The following is an 18,712-nucleotide window of genomic DNA, read 5'->3' on the forward strand; positions in this document are numbered from 1 at the left end:
AGTCGCTTAAAACTATTATTAAATCTCATAACAGCCACAAACACAAGCCAGAGGTTCTTTGACCCTTTCGGTCTTAGCCAATCCGGTCCTGAGCGGTACCGTCGAATCACACAAGGATACGTTCAGTAAGAAAGTTCAATATTGGCAACAAATTAAATTTAATGATGTTTGTTGCTGGAAGCCAAAGAGCTCGTGGAACAGCAACAACAAGTAGCAGGAGCCGAATCAGCCGTCTAGAAGCAAAAATAAAAAAAAAGGCGAAACAGAGAAATTGCCTACTCTGGCAAATATTTGCCGACTGACGCTAATGAACTTGAGCATACAAATAGGCCACGAGCAGTGGCCAAGTCTGGAGATTGGTGCAGAATAAGAGAGAGAGAGGTGCAGAGAAGACTCGCTCACGGTTCGGTTTCGTCACTGGCTTTGATTAAAGAGCTTTCCCTCTTTCGGCTTTCAAGAATTTCTCACGAATATGACAAAATGGGAGCGACCACCAGAAGAAATAGCAGATATAAACGAACATTGGCTGAGTGATCCGGTAGTGCACAGTGGGTCATGGCATCGGAGGCATGAACGTGTTTACACAAAAAATTTCTTGCCATTGATTGTAAGAGTGGGCGAAAGGTATGTCAACATTTCTCCTTTCTCGCATGTGAAGCGCTTGGGTGCCTCATTGATCGAGTATGGCCGCAAGAGTCAACAACTCCTTTGATACGCATACACCTCTTTGCTGGTCGGTTTCGAAAGGGTCTTTATTTGCCCCTGGCCCCGTTGGGGCTTGGGAAAAACACTCAGCAGGCTTTTGTTTTTACAATTTGGGTAAACGAAATACAACTTTTCAACATCAAGTAGACACTGACATATGTTGGAATTCATTTCGACACTGTGAAGCCTGTTGAAACATTTAGTTTGTGTCGGGAGCTCAACCTGAGAGCAGCTCCGAGAAAAATTAAATTTTTCGTTTTCTTTTCGGAAAAAAAATTATCTAAATTCTCTATTTTCGGCTAGAAATAAGAATAAAGTTTTAATAGAATTAAGAAAAAAGTTAAGCCATAAAAGTGTATCGTGAAGTTCAGTGAATACAGTATTCCTCTTACTCATTAAGAAATCTCTTCCCCTCACATACCCCCCGCCCCTTGCTATTCTTTTTGAACCAACTCGAGTGAGTGTTAACCGAACGATTTTGTTGTTGAATATAACTTAAAACCGTCTATACCACCAGATTTTATATGAGTCCCCATCCTGGATGCAAGAATAATATAATAAAACAAAACTACTACAAGGATACACTGGATAATACGAGAGAGGGAGTACATACATAATACCAACCGAAAGTGAGTATTAATGGAATGGTATCGGCGGCAACCACTAAAACTATATAATTTCTCTACTCTTATCTGAAAGCTCGAGTGACGCGCTACACCAAAAGAATGTGAGTACTAATGGAATGGTTTTAGTGGCCAGCTATTAAAAATACATAATTTCTCTCCACCTATCTGCAGGTAAGACGCTCCTCATAACATACCGCAATCATAATACTTCTGGAACATGATCACAATGCAAACAGCAACAGCCTCTCAGCACCTCCTTCAGCAACCAACTTCGACTTCTGTGACTTCCTTTGCAGCACACTGAAATCTTTCCTAGAGCTTTTCCACAACACTTGCACACTTTTGTACTACATAAAAAAACTTATAAATATAAAACATTTTTACACCGAAAAAATTGTGTTCTATTCAATCTAAAGAGATTGCTTTAGGGGTATACATGTGATGGAACATGTTAATTAACCGAAATTAACAGAAAAACAGCAAGAGAACCAACGAAATCGGGGTCTAAAAATAATGCTCATGGAAATGGTCATAGAAAAAAGATCATAGGCAAAAATGGAAGCAAGTCAGAGCCAAGTTGCAGAAAAGAAACGGGGCGGACCAGATCGAGTTGGATTATAGGGGCTATCGGCGAGTGGGCTTAAAGTACTTAAAAAGAAGATATATTTTATTAATCCATTAAGGGCCTTTCGGTATTTAAATATCCATGAAAATTGCAAAACTTAAAGAATTTTAGCGCAGACCAGGTGAAAGATATCAAAATAAACTTTTTTGTACGCCAAGATGGAAAGGTGGATCTACAAAAAAGTTTAGAAACAGAATAATTCTTCTTGGTTGAAAATTAACACCTGTGAAAATATGTTTTTTTTATCGGAAAATATTTGGAAAAGTGCTGCCAAATATTGGAAAATTTTGAAAATTAAAAGCGCACAGTCTTTTTCGATAGCTCTAGATATCTTTTATCTATTAAAGAAGGAAACACTTTTAGCCGTCAAGATAGACCTAGTGAAAATGTTAGTTTCTGTAACGGTCCTCTATGGTACCGAAAATAAAATGTTGTTCTACTACTATATGGTAAAAACGTCGTTTGGAATAAAAACATGTCAAAACCTAAAGTAAATAAGTTATTTTTGGTATTGGATAACTGAACTGTAGGATCATCATGGAGCCTTTGAATGGTTTTACTTTTCTTTTGCAGCACCAGTGTACTTACGCCGGATGCAGAAAATGGTGAATTAGGCATTCGTAACGACAGTAAACGGTTAGATTCCGGCAAAACTAGCTGTAAAACACATTGAGGCCATACTTGATCATAGACCAAGATACCTGAACTGTACGGGACGACGAATATACTACGGAGCGGCTGAAGCTCCGATCAGCACAGACAGGTAAACACAGACGGAAACCGGAGATAAGAAGTGAACGGCCATGATCCCAATGCAAGGACAGAGAAAAATAAATATAATATGAAAATTTTATATTATAATGGAAGTAGCACTAAAGAACTTCAGCAGATAAAGCCACGTTTGGATACAGAGAACATTCGATTTGTCAGAGCAGAAAAGTAGGAAAAGAAATGATCGTTTTATTGAAGAGGATGAGTCTGAAGCCTGCAGAAGATTGTCAAGGAAATGAAGTAACAGATTCAGTTCATTTTGCAAAACCTACAGTTGTCTCAAAATCGAACCTCTATTGGAAGGTAGTTCAATTAAAGTTTCGATCACCTACAGATGATAGATGGTTTCTATAGGTTAAGTCGCTTAAAACTATTATTAAATCTCATAACAGCCACAAACACAAGCCAGAGGTTCTTTGACCCTTTCGGTCTTAGCCAATCCGGTCCTGAGCGGTACCGTCGAATCACACAAGGATACGTTCAGTAAGAAAGTTCAATATTGGCAACAAATTAAATTTAATGATGTTTGTTGCTGGAAGCCAAAGAGCTCGTGGAACAGCAACAACAAGTAGCAGGAGCCGAATCAGCCGTCGAGAAGCAAAAATAAAAAAAAAAGGCGAAACAGAGAAATTGCCTACTCTGGCAAATATTTGCCGACTGACGCTAATGAACTTGAGCATACAAATAGGCCACGAGCAGTGGCCAAGTCTGGAGATTGGTGCAGAATCTTTATTTGCCCCTGGCCCCGTTGGGGCTTGGGAAAAACACTCAGCAGGCTTTTGTTTTTACAATTTGGGTAAACGAAATACAACTTTTCAACATCAAGTAGACACTGACATATGTTGGAATTCATTTCGACACTGTGAAGCCTGTTGAAATATTTAGTTTGTGTCGGGAGCTCAACCTGAGAGCAGCTCCGAGAAAAATTAAATTTTTCGTTTTCTTTTCGGAAAAAAAATTATCTAAATTCTCTATTTTCGGCTAGAAATAAGAATAAAGTTTTAATAGAATTAAGAAAAAAGTTAAGCCATAAAAGTGTATCGTGAAGTTCAGTGAATACAGTATTCCTCTTACTCATTAAGAAATCTCTTCCCCTCACATACCCCCCGCCCCTTGCTATTCTTTTTGAACCAACTCGAGTGAGTGTTAACCGAACGATTTTGTTGTTGAATATAACTTAAAACCGTCTATACCACCAGATTTTCTATGAGTCCCCATCCTGGATGCAAGAATAATATAATAAAACAAAACTACTACAAGGATACACTGGATAATACGAGAGAGGGAGTACATACATAATACCAACCGAAAGTGAGTATTAATGGAATGGTATCGGCGGCAAGCCACCAAAACTATATAATTTCTCTACTCTTATCTGAAAGCTCGAGTGACGCGCTACACCAAAAGAATGTGAGTACTAATGGAATGGTTTTAGTGGCCAGCTATTAAAAATACATAATTTCTCTCCACCTATCTGCAGGTAAGACGCTCCTCATAACATACCGCAATCATAATACTTCTGGAACATGATCACAATGCAAACAGCAACAGCCTCTCAGCACCTCCTTCAGCAACCAACTTCGACTTCTGTGACTTCCTTTGCAGCACACTGAAATCTTTCCTAGAGCTTTTCCACAACACTTGCACACTTTTGTACTACATAAAAAAACTTATAAATATAAAACATTTTTACACCGAAAAAATTGTGTTTTATTCAATCTAAAGAGATTGCTTAAGGAGTAGACAAATGATGGAACATGTTAATTAGCTGAAAGTAGGTCAGAAAAACAGCAAGAAAAACAACGAAATTGTGGTCTAAAAATAATGCTGGTCATGGAAAAAAGCCCATACAGAAAGCAAAATGAACCCAAATATGCAAATAAATTTGCCGGCAAAAATGGAAGCAAGTCAGAGCCAAGTTGCACATTAACTTCCGCAGCTCATTAAGTCGCTGTCAGCCCATAGTAGACACGGGGCGGAGCAGATCGAGCTGGAGTATAGGGCTGTCGGCGAGAGGGCTGGTGGAAAATGTATGAGAATTTATGTGACGCCAACTGGACGACAGGCAACCATGGGGCAGGCCCAGCTACGTCCCTCTCAAATCCGTCTGTGCGAAAACAGAAATAAAATATTTACCCCATGTAAATTGTGGCAGACTGGCAGGGCGGCCCCCTACAGCTATATGTATATATAAATATATATCCACATAGATAAATCAGCAGAGGGCGCAAAAAATTGCTGAAAAGGTTGAAATGAAAGTGTCGTCGCTTTAAATGAGAGCCCGGGAAATCGTCCAAAACAAAGTCGGAATCTGCGCTCCCCCATTTGGCCTCAAAGTTTAATTAGGCCGTCAGCCTTATTTTTTTCCGCTGGTCTATATAGGAAATGCCTTGAATTTTTATGCTGTTTTTTTTTGCGGGGCGAAGGTCATGGGATGTCTTGCGGGCCATGGGGCAGGGCGGTCCAAACTAATTAGTGGCCATTTTGTGCGCGTTTTCAGTTTAATGAAATTTTAATATGAATTTAATTGAAATACTGTCGGGGGAGGTTGTCCATTCCCTTCGGGTTGAGTGACATTGAAATATTATTAAATATCTGGAAAGCTCTGCAGTTAATATTTAAGTTTAACAAGGGATTACATTGCTCGTACGTTTTTAGAGGATCGTAGGATGAAGAGATTTTTAGAAATACGAATTACAATCTGGGAGTATGCACATCCTTCTACTTTGATGGCTGCTAAGAAAAGCGATTTGTTGATCTATTTTTAGTCTACGTCCAAATGCTTCTGTAGTTTATGTCGGATTAACTTCTGTGGACCAAAAATCCCACCGAATCTTGAAAAATGTCCATGCTTCAATCTCTGACAACAATGCGGGATATAATGGATTTTAAATATATCCTAACCACTACAATAGCTTTTAACACTTCACGAATTAAATTATAGAATTTTGTACTTACTTGCTTTCACCTAATCTTGAGGTCTTCTTCCCAGAGAAAATTGCAACCAATCTCGTGTGGTCTCTTAATGTTTCTGACTGTCTGTGTCTCTCTTATCTCTACACTGCACTGTCTAATTAGAGGCGAGAGTGAATTGTCAGCAACAAATACCCGATGAAAAAAAAACAGCAGATTGAACGAGTTTAATTTAGTTTTCAGTTTCGCTTTCTACAGTTGTTGCTTGTGTTGCGGATACTTATGGAAGTGCCCCCTGGATGCGGCAGTATAATTAAACACACGCGCTGCGGAAAACGCCCGACGAATCGACGCAGCACCTACGAGGAGGTGCTGAAGAGCAGGCGAAACCGAAATTTATGAAAAATGCATGAACATGGCTCATACAGTCCGTCGGTAATACAGACACACATTCACACTGACCGATTATGCCGGAAAGCTTCTGAATACTTTTTTCGTTATTGTTTTTCACGACCTTACGGGCTGCGGGGCTGCTGCTGCGGAGGGGACAATGGTCCTGGGCTCTGAGTGTGCCTGAGATCCAATTCGTTGCACGTTATCAATGGAACTGCTGATTTTTCTCGCCATCGTCGCAAGCATCGCCCCAGAATGGGATTTTCGTATGCCCGGCTTACCGTTCGTCGTTCGTCGGCGCTCTACAAAATGATGGTCGGTTTTCTCGGTCGCTTCGCTCTCTCTCTCGCTCTCTCTCAATGGCGATGGCTCCTGCGCTCAACTTGACGAAACTGCCGAAGAGCTGAGAATATTCTGAAAGAGAGAAAGCGGCAGAGTTTCCTGGGAAATTTAACGGTTATATTTTGTTTGAATTTCGTTAGCATAGGCGCGATGTTAGGTTTAGCAGTATGTTAACACAGGATGTTAAGCAGGAGCAGAAAGAAGCAGAGTCATTTGAAAAGCATTTATCCCGTCTACTAGAAATTATTTTAATTAAAATACTTAATTTGCGAATCTGAAACAAAACGCTCGCATTTTGTAGCCTTACACAGATTAAAAATACGACTTAAAATCTCCTATTAGCGATTCGACTTGCCTTCAATCAGTCCCAAAACTGTTAAAATATTGGGAATTATTTTCATAGACGTCAAGTTTAAGCTTTAGGAATTTTAAGAATTTCGATTCTATCAAATATTATTTCAGGTCAAAGTTTTACTTACAATATCTACTATAGAGGAGTAAATACGTTGCATATTCTATATTTAGAAAGTATGCGAGTATTTTACTAACTTATTGTCAAGTTCTTACCACCAACCACCATTTTGTAATCGGGATTTTAGTATTTTTATATGAACAAAACCCAAAAATCCTACGCAAAATGTAAACAAAATCAAGTATGCGTTGATCTATCTGTGTGTTTTGGGAATGGGAAAATTATTATCAGTAAATACGCAAATTTTGTAAATTTGTATTAGTTTTTTAGTAAACAATGCCATTTGGGCGTCGTACGAATACAGCAAGAAGCATGCTTAATAGTAAAGCAAGATACCGAAAATGTGCGTGTGAGCAGGTCTCAATTGCGTGAATCTCATTCACCACCAGAACCATTGAACGGCTTGTTCATGGGCACGGATCAGCTAATAAAATTCATTATAGTGTTTTTATACCGTCGGGAACCAAGCAGATGGGTCCGTAGCGTAGAGGTTCACTTTATACCGTCCGCCCTGGAATGGGTATTCAATGCCCATTCCATATGATTATATGTTAATCAAGCGAAGGTGTGGCGTATAATTTGGAATAGGTGGAATGTTTTACCCATCGGTCCGAAAATAAAGTACAATTATTCAACAACAGGCATGCTTAAATAATTATAATTGATTAGCTTAGGACCTCCATACACGAATCTTTTGCCAGACACAACCCCATCCTCTGACGCCACTCTGCTCACGCCCTTTTTCCTCTCTATCTTCCACCCTATAGGGGGAAGAGTGGGATGCAGTTCAATTAATTGCTATTAATTACGAATTATACATTTAGCGCTTAAAACCGAGTCAAGGAATTAGGAACATGTAAGCCAACAACAATGGCTCCTACACACGCATTACAGGTAAGACAGGGTGGTAGAATAGACACTATGTAAATACACCGAAAAAAAAAATTATGTGAATTAATTTGAATTATCTTTGTTAAAATTTGTCTATAGCAATCGCTTGGATAATTAAAAAAATATTTAATAAAGTGTCATATCACTCATTACCCAATGGAAATTTATATTTTTTCTGAGTGTACGAATATGAAAGATTCTTCAACGTTTCTCGCTTCATAAACACAGAGCACACATACATATACATATACCCCACACACGAACCCACGTATTTAACGCGCTGAAAATCTTTTATGACACGTTATTAGTTAGCTCCAAGGAGGAGAGAAGGGGCGGAGAGAAGGGGGCGTATTCCGGATGGGGTGTACAGAGAACGGAGGGTTGGAAGGAGTACGAGTGAAGAGAAGAGACCAAGACGGAAGGCGGAAAGCGAGACGTTTAATATGCTTAATGTAATTATGAAAATCGCCAAGAAGTAACCCCCTGCCTGCATACAAATGAAAGCGTAATTCATACGAGGACTGAAGAGGTATGGTAAAAGCCTTGTCTGCCATAAAAAAATTAATAAAATATTCAAATGTTTTTTATTGTCGCGGTACATTTTGAATGGCTTTAAAGAAAATAGATGTCTAAGAATTTATTGTATCATGCTCGGTATTCAAATACAAAAAAAAATGCTCCGCAAAAACTGAAATTATTAAATTAAACTAATGTATCTAACAGGAGCCATTAAACAGCAGAGCTGAGGGCCCTAGTAGTTAATTCTCGAATAGTTTTTAAGTAATATTATTATGCAATAAATAAAGAAACAAAGTCTTCTGGGCCGATCACTTACAGAGCCATGGCAACTCCAGACATAATAAAGTGAATCTGAGAAAATTTTTGAGATACAACCAGACATACAAATGGAGATGGTAATGTCTCAAAAAGGTCTTGAATTCGGATTACGTATTTGTATTTTTTTTTTATTTGCTCATTTGAAGTGTCGTTCTCCATCAAAATTAACTAATTGAGCGTTCGTGCGGAGGGGAATTGTAAAGACTACACAAAAAATTATCAAATAAATTTCAAAGCCATATTTCTTGCCTACTTTTAGACTTATAGGCACGTGCAGGCGCTAAAACTTTCCATGGAAAAATCTTCTCCATATTCATAAGTCAATTGAAATTTATGACACAACACATGCCACCAGCATCCCTATACCAACAAGCTCCGCCCAACGGAGCAAATACTTTGTTTATCTGAGGAAAAATATTTATATACGGAGTATAAGCACCCAGCCCCCCGCAGACGGGCTTGCTATAATAATTTACAAAGCATTTTACGCTTCGCTTCGCCTGCCATCTGCATTAGCCGCAAAGTCAGTTCCGAGGAGAATTTCGGAGTGAACAAATAAATATGTTTGCATAATGTAAGCATCCTTGATCTACGGTCTGTTTTTTGTCTCCCACGTGGCTCCGGTTTGTGTGGTTCAGTGAGGTGAAAGTCTGAGCGATGGTATGGGGATCTACGACGTACAAATATGCAATTAGGATGGTCAATTAGGATGGACAATTATGAAGGAGAAGTGTCAACTTATTTTTGTGTACAAAAGTCACGGAACTGAGTATTTGGTGATAGAAGAAAAATCTCATACCTTTCATTTCATTATAAATCTTACTTTTACGAACAATTTTCCTTCAAATAATTCAATCCTTATTTCACACAACAAAAACAACCATTTCTTACAGTAGATATATTTATTTATTTGTCAAATCTCTCTCCAGGCCAAATACAATCGACAAAGTTCTAACCAAGGGCAATGCATCATTTTTATGGCGAAAACTTTAGAACTGCCTAAGCGCTTAATGTGCCCACAGCACAGAACAAAGAAATTCTCAGCCTGAGTTTCCACACACACACACACACACGCTCGAACAATCGCGCACACACGAACAGAGCACAGAGCAACGCAGTAACAATGAATACTCCGTTTCTGTGCAGAACCCCCCAAAGGATATTAACAATAATCTAACCAAATTAACCCAAAGCACTAAAGTGTAAGTGACATTAAGTTAATTTTCGTGTGCGCCACAGAGAAGAAGAAACAAGATGGTGGAAAAGTGAAACAAAATAAGTGGCAATAGGAAAACGGCAGAGCGGAGCGTCTGGCAGAAGCGGAGTGGAGCTGAACAAAAAAAATATAAGTTTTTTTTTGTTGGTGTCCTTGTTGCTGTTGGTTGCATCAACTGTGCAAAATTTCCCACGAGATCAATCAGCCACAGGCTGGAACAGGACAAGCAACGTTGGAGCAGAGGCAGTGGGTGGGGGGCGGCAGTTCCTGTCTCTCCTTGTTGTGGTTTTTGTTGCTATTACTGCCTTTTGCAACTTTTTTCCCTTTGTGTAACTTTGACCTGCTCTTCATTCAGTCTTCCTTCATTCATTCTTCTTTTTGTTATATTATCTATAAGTAGCAGCAGCTTCTTCTTCCTTAACATGCCATGTACTGATATTTTTTGTCTTTCACCTTTTGGCATTGGCCTTTGGAGTGTGCACCTAATGAAGCGGGAGTTGATGAGGCAACTTGGGCTGTAGCAGTTCAGGGGCGTGCAGCTGTTTCTGTTGCCAGCAAATGGGGGGCTTCCACTACTACTTATGAAGTAGAGTGGGGGAGGAAAAAGAGCCTAATCGGCTTAAAAGAGAATGTGCGGAAGAGTGTGTTGAACTCTCTTCTAAACATTCAAAGAGAGTACAGATTTAAACTTTGTTTTTCTACGAGCCTTTAGATGTACTAAAATCTTTATATTTTGAGGGGATCTAAGAATGCCATCCCCTAACAGTACCCGCCACTGTATACGGCTTTTCATAAAAATCAGCCACCAAGTCGACCCCAGCCAAAGCTAGTCTTTCCATTAGCAGAAAAGACTTCAATGCAGCGCATATGCCCAGGAACTTGACGCTAATTGTCTCTCTGGGAGAATGTGGGTGCGTATGAAGGCTATCTAGGGCGATGGAAAAGAAATAAGCCCGGAAAACTTACCCCACGAAAACCTTGAACCCCTGGACACCACACACAATTGATTGATTAATGGATGTCAACCGACAGCGGAGGTGACAAGTGGCCAAGTCAAGTTGAACAGGGATTTGCCTCCACTAAATGATGTGCCAAATTAGACACGGTCTGGAGGGGCAGCGTCGGGGGCTAGGCGATGACTCCAGGGCCTGGCCAAAAAAGAAATTGTTTGCAATAAACTGTCAGAATGGCGTCCGGCAAATGACAAGAAAATGGTTGCAAGTTCCATTTGGGGTTGATCTTTTTATTTGGCTCTTTCTGCGCTGTGCTCGTTTCTCGTATGCGGAAACATTTAATTTTGCGCCCCAGTTCGAAGAACAGAAAGGAGGTGGCTGTCATTGCAAATGTAGAGTTTCTTGCACAACTTGCACTTCCGTCTACTTTTGCATTTCCGGGCAGTGTCCACCTGCCCGCCCCTCGGATGGCACCCACTCTCTATGGGGCTCAGGGTCCATTGCGGATGTCCGCGTGGCAATTTTAATGCAATTTTTATGCGCCCGTTTTTGGCTTCCGATTTTTTATTTCATTTTTTCCTTTCGTTTTCTCTACCTCTCTGCCTCTATGTCTCTTTTGCAACCATTTACTTTTTATCGTGTGCCATAATAGCAGTTTGTTTCTCTGCACGTTGTGTTTTGTGGCCAGACCAGTGGAAACCTTCGGGTGCAAACACGGAAACGTGTGCAGGGACTATTTTCTGGTATCCTCTTTAGCGGATGTCAGGTGTGTTCGGAAATGGGAATATTTTTCCAGAGCTGGACCCGCGTCTTGGATATGGTATGTATGTCGAGATGTGCAGTTTTGAAAATCAGAAGGAACAAATGGATACTCGTATTCATATGGGCATTAAATGCCACCAGCAGGTTGATAATCATCTGTACAAATTGAACTTCTTATGCGAAACAGTTTCCACCACATGGCAATTTTAAGTGCTTATCATTAACGTGTTCTGATCTATGTACGCGGGGCACGGCTCAGAACAAACAGAGAGAGAGAGAGAGAGAGAGAGCGGGACTTAGAGACCAGTTCACTTCGGCCTCTGTGATTACCGTGGACAGCACACAGTAGGATATTCATTTTGTTCATAAAGGTACATAGAATATCTTTTATACGGACTCATACTTTTGCCCCTGAAATGTGTTCTTTGTGGGCTACTGATGTGAATCTGTTGAATCTTTTGCCGCCTGTTTAATATCTATACTTGCCAGATTATAGCATTGAATGCACTCTTCAAGCTCAATTTTAACCATAACCCGTTACTGAGCAATTGTGAAATATTTCCATTCAAAACTTTCAACCTTTTGCCGAAAAAAGCAAAAGAAAAGCCACCAAAAACTCTTAGAGTACTTTTTTCAAAAAATTAAACCATTTTGCATGCAGCAAACCACAAGACAATGTTGAAAACCAAGACCAGTCTCTCCCCAATCTTTTTTTCGTGCTGCCTTTCTCAGTTTCCATCGGAAAGTTTTTCTTGTTTCCAAAGAACCGAAGGAAATTTTCTGTAAAAAGGCATAATCGACGTCAGCAAATGGCTAGAGCAGTAGCAATAACAACAACAGTACAGCAACAGAAACATCTATAAACAGTGTAAAATACAGTTAACAGAGGGAGTTGGCCAGAGAGAAAGGGAGGGAGACATCTAGGATAGTTGACAGCAGCAGCAGACCTCGAACTTGAAGCCACGCAGCTTCCGGCCTTCTCTGCCCTGGCAGTAAGTAAAGCGTTACTGGGTGGGATATTCTCATAAAGCAAGCCCCTACACGTCAAAGACTCCTCATTGGGTTGGACAAACAAAGCTTTGCCATGCCGCTCGCTCGCACTGCTTCGAAGGGTGCCAAACAATTTTAAAGTTTTGCGGTTACTTAAGCCCTCGCCATCGCCCTCTCCTAAACTCCTCTCGTTTATATAGGGTATTCCCGAATCCGGAACAGTCTACCAACAGCTGCCAATGGTGCAAACAAACCAAATGCTCAAGGCGGTATTTTAAAAAGCACTTTGCGAAGGCCAGCAAAATATCGTGGTGGGAAAGGGTATGGTTACGCCACAGGGGCAGGGAAGTTGCCTGGTGCAAGTGTGGGCTTTACGATGAGAGGGCCAACTGTATGTGAACAAACGGCATGGGCCGGGCCTGATAGTAACAAATTTGGAAAATATTGACAAGCGAAACCTCGCGACGTTGTCGGTGCACAATTTAATCAATCAATATTTTATTAGCTGCACAATATGTGTGTAGAGCGGGGATTCGCGGAGGAACAATGGCATAGGTGAAACGATTCCGATAAATTTGTGGACATCTTATAGAATACTTATACTGAATACAGATTTTAGGGGCCTTTAAGTCTATTTGAATAGTTTCTCGTCTTTGATACCAGGATATATATACTCATCTCTCCTGCAGCTGCATGTATCCTTTTACTTTCGGAGGAAAGCCTCTGTGAAAATGCTTTCAAATGTGGCCTGCAAGTGAATCGGTAGAGGCAGAGTGGGGAAAAGTGCTGGTCCTGTTTTCCTGTTGCTGTTGCTGGTGGAGCCTTACGCACTCAGCAGAAATGCTCAACTTGCTGCTTCTTTCATTACTTATTTCTTTATGACGCTAATGTCCTTAATTCGTCAGTGTTAACCTAATTTCGGAGAGAAGGAATACGCAGCGGCGAGGACAGGCAAACGGAAAATAGAAAGAATTATGCCAAGAAAGTTTTCTATTTTGTCGCAGCGGGCAAAAGTTTTGCGGCCACTGCGACGACGACTCGAATCGGCTCGGCTTGACTCGGTTCGACTCGACTCTATTCTACGTATCCTGGCCAAGTCCTTTGTGCGCCACTCGCTGTTTGTCCGCCCCTCTCTAGCTCTCTGGTGGGTTTTGTGTATGTGTTTTAGTGCGCATTCCCAAAGGCCATATAAATCATAATAATTTTGCAATGTAGCAATGGCCAAAGAGCATCAGAAGAAGCTGTGTCTGAAGCTGTGGCAGCACATCCTTGTGGCATGTCTTTTATTTGCTACGTGTTGATGTCCTTTTGATGGCACTTCTCCTTCTCTGGCCCAACTGCTTTCTCTTTCTCTCTCTCTCTCTCTCTCCCCCCTCCTCACCATATCCACGAAAGCCCCCGGGGGCAAATGACAGCCACGCAAACCGCCAAGCGACCGACCGTCGTGTCGTCGATGTCCCTTCGCTCATGTCCTGTTCCTGCTTCTGGTCCTAGTTCTGGCTCTGCCTCTGATTGTGGGCCTCTTTCTGTGCGTGCGTGCGTGCCGCCCTGTATTTGTAATTCCTGGCAGCATGTCCAGCATAAAAATATACTTAAGTGATTTCTCTTGATTCACTTACATAGATTTGGGTTACATTTCTGTTTCTGTTTCTGTCTTCTCGCATTTTTTGTATTTCCGACGTTCTTCTTCAAAGCAAATAAATAATTTTTATGATAGGATATGTCCTATCCCTCTATCCCGGACAACCCCAACTCCAACCCCAACCCCTGTCTCATCTGACTGATCCTTCTGGCTGGCCTTCATTTAATTTCGCTTAAAAGCGTCAAAAGTTAAGCTGTAATCATTTAAATGATTTATTTAGCTTGATTTACCATATCCTTTAGATCTTTTGCTTGGCTTGACATTTCCTTTTTCGGGCCAAACCAGAACCCCAACCCCAACCAGTGGGATAAGCATTTTCCTTCCATTTTCCTTTTACTCCGTCATTGTCCTCTCCGGAGATTTATTTCATGTTGAGTTGGGGTTGGAGAACATTCTCAATCATAATTTGTTGTGGCGTCGAAGTGATTATAATAGATTTATATGCATATCGGATGCAAAAGGTGGAATTTTATGTTTATTTTGTGGGTCGCCTCGGTCTGGAAGACGCCGTCCGATGAGGGTCAAAAGGTTCAGGGTGGGACTTGATTCGGCATAGGATTGTTTAATTTATGATTGTGCATGGGGCGAGTCGCATCTCATGATTCATGCCATGAATGGGAGACTCGTAAATAATGGAGAATTCTATTTTAAATACTATTTAATTTATATTTTGAATTTAAGGCATGTCTGACAAAGCTTTAAGATCTTAAAGAGCAGAAACAACTATTAAACGGGTTATTATGTGCTTGCTTATTTTTACACATATTATATATACTATTATATATACATACAAATATGGATTGTTATGTACCTTAGCCAATTAATTAGTTTCCAGCCCTTTTATCTGCTTACGTTTGCTTAAAAATGCAAGAATGTTATGCGAAGAATCACTTGGATTTTCTGAATACTTCGAAATATAGATATGGATATAGAAAACGGCTATAGCTGATCATTACTGAAGCATACATTTGTTTCATAAATAAACATTAAGAAATAACGTCGTGAGTCAATTGAATCCACTTCCTCTGTACGAGTTCATTATGCATTCAGTCCCATCATCGATATTCCAATTCGCATATTGAATTCCCAGATTATTCCCCGACTTCCTTCCTTCATTAATCTCAAATGGCGGAAATCACTGTTCAATAAATGTGCAAAAATATTCAACAAATGCGGAAAACAAGAGCCGAACAGCTGAACGCTTATCCTTGACCTCAGATGCGGGCTCGAAGTCATTAAGGGCCTTCTGCTCTGCTCGCAAAAATTGTTTTAATTGTTATTTACTTTTCTGTTTTTCTGTCCGACAGCAACAGAAGCGGCAGCAGTGCTAGAAAACGACGCTAATGACCAACTTTTGGCAAACGAAAAACAACAAAAAATGCATAGCATGCATTGCAGGCCCGATCCTGTGCCCGTCCCTGCCACCGCCAGTACCACTGCTCCAGATCCCTCGGATGGCGCTGTTGTCGTAGTTGTAGTCGTCGAAAACACTCAAAACCCATTAGGCAACACTTTATGCTTAGTTTGAAGTTTGAGGGCACAGAACACACAAAAATACCAGCAGCAGAAAAGAAAAGAAATAAACGAAAAGAAGTAAGCCCGAGGCGACTGTAGGGCCAAGTGAATTTTGCATATTAGCAGAGGAGAGGATGCCATTGAGTGGGTTGGATGCATGGGGGAGAAATATGTTTGCTGGTGCTGGAAAAACGTTGCTCAGTTTCACAAGAGAACCTACTACTTAGCCATGCTGCCAGGATTACAGGGTGTGGCTGGGATGCATTTCAAATGCAATTGCAGTATGCGACTGCGACTGCGACAACGACAACGACAGCGGTGGCCTTCGCAACACAAGCTCACACATTCATACAATGCAAATGAATGGGCCACGCCCCAAAGGCCTACGCCCAAACTAAAGTTTCCAGCCCGCACACCCACAACACCCACCCAATGAAAAGGAGGCGGGCGGGGTATTTGAAGCAGCTGCTGTAGGCGTTGCGTTTACATTGAAAATTACCCTACTTACAGTGTTGACAAACGAGCTGACTATGAGCGCCCCAAGAAGATGATGACGACGAATGAGAGTCGGAGGGGACCTAAGCGATAGTGGGATAAACGGGGGCATCATCTCAGCTAAGTGACGAACATTGGTCCCAGCCGGGGCCTGAATAATGTTTCAAATAAATAAATAAATTTCAAACATTTTATCAAAAAATACTTAGAACCAATAACTTGATTGCCGAGTAGATAGATACTCATATCTGTTTAATGTAGAAGACCACACCAACTAAAGCTGATGGAGAATAAAACAGGTATTCTGTCAGTAGGATTTCAAATATTTAACAGTGTTTTAACCTTTGCCACAACCTAGTCCATGCGGAGGAATTGAACAAAACGTGCTTCCATACATAAACTTCAATATACTATATACATCATTTTATATCGAATTTCGATGTGATTTTCACATTGTTTCCATTCTTACGATCTACACGACTCTTTGCATTTAAATTATAATCAATTGAAATAAAACAAAATAAAATATTATTCCGTTTAAATTAAATGTTGGAAAATAAGCCACCCTTCTACAAACAGACGATATTCTAATATCCCAACATTTTACACACGATATTTCTCGTTGAGACGGAATACACGGCGAATGTATTTAAAAATATGATTTATTATAACAGATAGGTATGCAACGTATAACAAAAATATATATTAATTCCTTTGGTCGGCTAATGATTTTATTTGGCCGTACTAGAGGACGATGAGGCCGTTGGACCATCGTTGATAATCATCGCATCCGTAAAAAAAACGGTTGTACTCGTATCTGATTCCTCCTCCTGGACATTGCGGCGCCGGACTATCCACAAAGGATCGTGCTCGTCATCATTGCTGTCCGCATCAGTGGACTTCTTATCGGAAAAGCCAAAGAACAAGCTGGGCTGCATGCTCACACACTTATGGACTGGCGGTGCCAATTTCTTATTGGTATCTGGCTTCTGCTCGGAGTCGTCTGCCTGCTCTTGGTGACGCATCGAACTCCGACGATCTTCAGAGTATCGATTCCCCAGATAAGCACGCGGCACCATGCTCACCGACGACACGCTTTGAAAAGACATAAGTTCACAAAAAATCGCGTTCTCAACTGTTTCGAATGAGGAGATCACGTTCGACACGTAGGCGCGCTCGATTGCCCCGTAGACCTCCGGCCAAGTTGGTACCGACAGAATGCACCACAGCTGAAAGGCCACCTGGTTCAGCTTGAGCCCTCGAGTCTTCCGCAGGTGGTCGATGACCTCTAGCAACATGTAGTCTTGCCGATGAGCCTCCATTATCGGCAGCATCTCGCTCTCCATCGGGGAGAACGGCGCATCCAACGAAAGCTGGGCTGATCCCCAAATATAGGGAATCACGTAGTAGTCGTCCATCGAGCACCTTGAGTCCTTTGTTAGCGACAGCGAGTAGGTCAGGATCAGGCGGCGCACCAGCCGGATGTAGCGGTGGAAGAGCAGCAGGGCCGCGGCCACCGTATCATCAGCGAATAGGATGCCGGCCCTGAACAGACCGCAAAGGAAGAACAAGAACATTAGCTCGTTGCCGGGACCAAACTCCAGGCTGCTCGAGCAGCCAAAGGAGCGCCGCAAATACTGCCCCAGTTCGTTGATGTGCTTGCACTCCGGCTGTACTGCCTCGTCAAGGACCGAGAAAACGAACTGATGCATTAGGCGCATCCAGGTGCGGTAGGCGCTAGCATTGCACTGCTGTGCCGTGAGCCAAGAATGAGCGCTTTCAAACTTTGGTGTATTCTCGGATAGGAGTATCTCCAGGCCGTCGAAAATATCGCACAGTCTACGAAGCTTCTCCGACACTGGGAATTTGCTGCTCAGTTTCTTGCCCTGTATGGCCATGCTGGTGTTGTTGATGTAAGCAATCGTATCGTTGTAGGCCTGCGAGCGAACCCAGTCGTCCATATCCTCAAGACAGAGCACCTGCCTCTTCGGGCCGTTCTGCGCTAATTGGGTTGCATGCAGCACTTGGGGACTTGGGTCGCTCACATCGTACATGCGCTTGCTCGTTTCTTCCGTCATTGTGAAAATACGCACCCCTTAACTCCGGATCTGGTTTTTTTGATAGTTTTTTTTAATTTTGGAAAAACGATGCTTTTGAGCCGTATGCCATGACCAACTACAATCGCATCGAAAATGGAAATCTGTAAAATAATACTGGTCTTGGAATTTCAGGGATTTAGTTTTTGAAACAATCATTCAAAGAGAGACATCGCTGTTGAATCATTGAGAATGAAGTACCCACTGTATTTACTTTTCTGTGAGAAACTGTAGAAGCCGTGATAGAAACCGCCAAAAATGTCAAGGGAAGCCATTTACCGTACCAATTGATCTACGATTCAGACTATCCATCTAACACATGCATGTATATTTTATTTTGCCCTCTTCAATCCCCAGATTTTCCTCCGAATCTGCACCGTTACTAAATAAAAATCCGCGTGACTTCTGATAGATCACCATGTTACAACGTTATTTTGATCGCTATTGTTATTATAATTGCTTCTGCAG

At 41.3% G+C, this 18,712-nt stretch overlaps 2 protein-coding genes and 2 long non-coding RNA genes across 4 annotated transcripts in view; 2 read left to right on the forward strand and 2 right to left on the reverse strand.

Annotated features, from left to right (window-relative positions):
• LOC108163992 overlaps positions 1-6,252 on the reverse strand; it is a 70,520-nt gene extending 64,268 nt beyond the window's left edge. Inside the window, exon 1 of the mRNA XM_017299561.2 lies at positions 5,686-6,252. The gene's annotated coding sequence lies outside the window, so the exon portion shown is untranslated. The remainder of the gene's footprint in view (positions 1-5,685) is intronic.
• On the forward strand, positions 899-1,725 carry LOC108163996. The gene is made up of 4 exons (XR_004472924.1): positions 899-1,162; positions 1,223-1,334; positions 1,405-1,432; positions 1,503-1,725. It is a non-coding gene; the product is annotated as an uncharacterized LOC108163996 (long non-coding RNA).
• On the forward strand, positions 3,605-4,430 carry LOC117188861. The gene is made up of 4 exons (XR_004472923.1): positions 3,605-3,866; positions 3,927-4,038; positions 4,110-4,137; positions 4,208-4,430. It is a non-coding gene; the product is annotated as an uncharacterized LOC117188861 (long non-coding RNA).
• A 10,573-nt stretch (positions 6,253-16,825) lies between the features above and the next one.
• On the reverse strand, positions 16,826-18,327 carry LOC108161509 (serine/threonine-protein phosphatase 2A activator). Its single transcript, XM_017295785.2, has one exon. The coding sequence runs from the start codon at positions 18,224-18,226 to the stop codon at positions 16,880-16,882; it is 1,347 nt and encodes a 448-aa protein (XP_017151274.1). The 5' UTR covers positions 18,227-18,327; the 3' UTR covers positions 16,826-16,879.
• Positions 18,328-18,712: the final 385 nt, after the last annotated feature.

This window comes from Drosophila miranda, chromosome 4 (genome assembly GCF_003369915.1).
Source record: "Drosophila miranda strain MSH22 chromosome 4, D.miranda_PacBio2.1, whole genome shotgun sequence".
NCBI lineage: Eukaryota > Metazoa > Arthropoda > Insecta > Diptera > Drosophilidae > Drosophila > Drosophila miranda.